This window comes from Chrysochloris asiatica, unplaced genomic scaffold (genome assembly GCF_000296735.1).
Source record: "Chrysochloris asiatica unplaced genomic scaffold, ChrAsi1.0 scaffold00057, whole genome shotgun sequence".
In the NCBI taxonomy this organism is placed as follows: Eukaryota; Metazoa; Chordata; class Mammalia; order Afrosoricida; family Chrysochloridae; genus Chrysochloris; species Chrysochloris asiatica.
In genome coordinates, this window is record NW_006408575.1 from 11966684 (window position 1) to 11970779 (window position 4096).

The 4096-nt window shown below is 43.3% G+C and overlaps 1 protein-coding gene across 1 annotated transcript in view; it reads left to right on the plus strand.

Annotated features, from left to right (window-relative positions):
- Positions 1–3633: 3633 nt before the first annotated feature.
- Positions 3634–4096, plus strand: part of LARP1 (La ribonucleoprotein domain family, member 1) — a 175402-nt gene continuing 174939 nt past the window's right edge. The window contains 3 exon segments of the mRNA XM_006878285.1: positions 3634–3708; positions 3710–3800; positions 3803–3838. Of these exon segments, the coding sequence (XP_006878347.1) occupies positions 3634–3708; positions 3710–3800; positions 3803–3838 (202 nt within the window).

Genomic DNA, 4096 nt, shown 5'->3' on the forward strand with positions numbered 1-4096 from the left:
CTCTCATACTTTAGGCATAATGTCAGGAGGGACCAGTCACTGGAGAAGGATATCATGTTTGGTAAGGTGGAGGGTCAGAGAAAAAGAGGAAGACCCTCAGTGAGATGGATTGGCAAAGTGGCAGCATCAGTGGGCTCAAGCGTGGCAACAATAGTGAGGTTGGCCCAGGATCGGGCAGTTTGAAACTACCAGCTGTTCCACGGGAGAAAGATGAGGCTTTCTGCTCCTGTAAAGATTTGCCTTGGAAACCCTGTGCAGGGTCACTATGAGTAAGAACCGACTCCACGGTACTTAACAACAACAACAGGGTTTCCAAGGAGCAGCCAGTAAGTTTAAACTGCTGAGCTGTAGGTTACAGTCCAGTGCTGATCCTACAGTGGTGGTGGTGGTTATGTGCCATGGATTCGATTCTGACGCATAGCAATCCTGTATAGGGTTTCCAAGGCTGTAAATCTTTACGGGTGCAGAAAGCCTTATCTTTCTCCTGTGGAACAGCTGGTGTTTTCGGACTGCTGACCTTGAGGTTCACAGAGCAATTCATAACCACTATGCTACCAGAGTGCCTTTGATCTTACAGTGGATAAATGAATATATTATATCTAAATATACATATAGATCATCAGTTGGAACCAACTCGATGGCACTTAATAACAACAACAATGATCATGAACATTTTTCATATGTCTTTTGGGTGTCTGAGTATCTTCCTTGGTCAAGTATCTATTCATGTCCTGTGCCCATTTTTTAATTAGGTTGTTTTGTCTTTTTCTTGATAGTTTTCTATAAATTTTTGACAGTTTTCTATAAATTTTTTATATTAGTCCCTTGTCTGATAAGTCGTTGGAAAGTATTTTTTCTCAGTCTGTGGGTTCCCTTTCTACTCTTTCAGTGAAAATTTTTGATGCATTTAAGTTTCTAATTTTTAGGAGGTCCTGGTCATCTGTTTTGTCTTCTACTGTGTTTTTTGCAACGTTTAATAGTTTGTGTATGCCATGTATTAGAGGCCCTGAGTTTGTCCCTGGAGTCCTGGTGTGGTGCTGTGGGATAAAGCACTGGACCGTAAGGTTGGTGTGTACCACAAGGTTAGCAGTTCAAACTCACCAGCTGCTCCTTGGAACTCCTTTGAGTTGGAACTGACTAGACAGCACTTAGCAATACCAACAACAAAGTTTGCTCCTATTGTTTCATTGATAATCTCTATAGTTCTAGGTTTTACATTTAGGTCTTTAATCTATATTGAGTTTGTTTCAGTCTTCTGCAAATTGATTTCCAGTTTTGGCAGCACCATTTGTTGAAGAGACTATTTAATGTGTTTCAGTCTTTTGTCAATATCAGTTGACTGTATATGGATAGATTTACTTCTGGGTTCTCAGTTCTGTTCCATTGCTCTATGTATCTCTCATTGTACCAGAACCAGGCTTTTTTGACCACCATGACTGTGTAGTAAGTTTTGAGATCAGGAAGTGAGAGGACTCCAACTTTGTTCTTCTTTAGCAGTGCTTCACTTATTTGAGGTCTCTTTCCTTTCCACATAAAGTTTGTGATCATTTTTCCATCTCTTTAAAGAATGATGCTGGAATGTGGATTGGGATTGCATTATATTTATAGATTGCTTTGAGTAGTATTGACATTTTCAAAATGTTAAGTCTTCCTATCCATGAACATGGTATATTCTTCCATTTTTGCTAATCTCTTCATTTCTTGTAGTTGTGTTTTCTTTGTACAAGTCTTTTGTTTCTTGGGTTATATTTATTCCTAAATATTTCATCTTTTTGGTGGCTATTGTAAATGGTATTAGTTTCCTAATTTCCTTTTCAGAGCTGTCATTATTAGTACAGAGGAATCCAACTGATTTTTGTATATTGATCTTATATCCTGCCACTTTGCAGAATCGTTCAATGAGTCCCAATAATTTTCTAGCTGAGTCATTGTATGTATAGGATTTTCTATGTATAGGATCACATCATATGCAAAGAGAGAAAGTATTACTTCTTCTTTGCCAATTATTTCTACTTTGCCAATTTGTTGTTGTTTTGCTGTTGTTAAGTACCGTGGAGTTGGTGACCCTGCACAGGGTTTCTGAGGCTGCAAATCTTTACGGAAGCAGAAATCCTCATCTTTCTCCCGCGTAACACCTGGTAGTTTCAAACCACCAACCTTGAGGTTAGCAGCCCGATTCGTAACCACTACACTACCAGAGCTCCTTTAATTTTCCTTTCTTGTCTTATAGCTCTGACTTAGATTTCCAACACAATATTGAACAGGGCTGGTGATAAAGGGCATCCTTGTCTGGTTCCTGTTTGCAAGCCATGGTATTTTCAGTCATCTCATATGCATATGAAAGCTGGACAATTAAGAAGGAAGACTGAAGAATAATTTATGATTGCCTTTGAATTATGATGTTAGTGAAGAATATTGAAAGTACCATGCACTTCAAGAAGAATGAGCAAACCTGTCTTGGAAGTACAGTCAGGATGCTCCTTAAAAGCAAGGATGGTGAGACTCTGTCTCATTTACTTTGGACATGACATCAGGAGGCACCAATCTGGAGAAGGACATCATGCTTCGTAAAGTAGAAGGTCAGTGAAAAGAGGAAGACCCTTGGCAAGATGGGTTGACAGGTGGCTACAACAATGGTCTCCAACGTAGCAACAATTGTGAGGATGTCGCAGGACCAGGCAGTGTTTACTATGTGTTGGAATCAATACAAGAACACCTAATAATTACAGCATAGGAAGCACAGAAAAATGAAAAATTTATGGAGCACCGTTCTAGTCTACTACATGTGGGGTCAGCATGAGTCGGAATCGACTCAAGTGCAACTGGTATAGTCCTGTAGACTCACACACAAGCATGACTGTACCATTTTATAGATGTGGAAACTGAAACAAAGACCTCATAGAGAGGAAGGTGGTGTAGTCAGTAGCACTATATGGGAAGTCAAAAGCAGGAACCTTGGGTTAGGATCTTTGCACCATACCACTCTGTCAGTCTTCCTTCCAAGAGTTATATGAACAGCACAAGCTACTTCACCCCTCCAAGAACTAATACCTCTGGTGGAGGATTACTGTAGGAGTCCTGGTATGGGCTGTAGAAAAAGCACTGGACTGCTAACCACAAGGCTGGCGGTTCAAATCCACCAACCACTCCTTGGAAATTCCCTACAGGGTCACTATGAGTTGAAACTGACTGGGTCACACTTAACAACAAACAAAACAACAGGGTTACTGTGAGGTAATGAAGCTTTGCAAACTGAACCTTACTAAGCACTTTGCAGAATGTTTACCCCTAGGTCGTTCACCCCAGGTACAGAGGGGGTGACAAAAAAGGATTCCAGGGCCAGGGTCATGGAGGCAGGGAGCGCAGCTGGTTGCCGCAGTTTGTTTACTCGCCCGCCCCGAGTCCCCAGCCTGCCCCTAACCTAGTTGCTTTCACCTGCTCAGGTAAAGAGGTAGGGGGAGCCTTGTTCAGCCAATGAGCTGCGTTCACTCTCTTAAAGGCACCCTGTAGCTGGCAGGAAAAGCTGCTTGGCGAGCTGGAGAGCTGCCCCAGGGGTGCCAGGAGGCAGCTGTGCAATCTGGAAGTAGTTAAGGCCTCTGTGACCACACCGTGACCCTGGGGCCTGGTCACTCCATGTCTTGGCGGGTGCTTTCTTCAGGGAGGCCTCCTTCACCTTGGCCAGAGGCAACTTTCCAGGAGGCTCCCACACCCTAGCTGTCCTTGGCGACTTCCAGGGAGGAAAGAAGCGTGGCCTTGGCAGCTGCCTACCAGAAAGGAGCCCGCAGGTGCCAGGGAGAAGCCTTTTTCCCTATCCTGACCACCTTCAGCAACCCGGTGAGTCCTGATCCTCTGGACTTCTTGAACTTTAGGGCACAGTGTTGTGAGAAGCTGCCTTTCCCTCCGGCAGAAATGGTGCATGCTGGTTCCAACCCTGCTGTGTGACCTTGAGGAAGTCACTCCAGCTCTCTGATCCTCACATTCCCCATCTGGGAAAACGGGGCACTCAAGCTGCCACGTCAGCTTTTCCATACACCCCTTGTTTTGAAAGATTTTTGTCTGCCAAAATCTGTTACATAATAATTTCTTCATTGGTCCC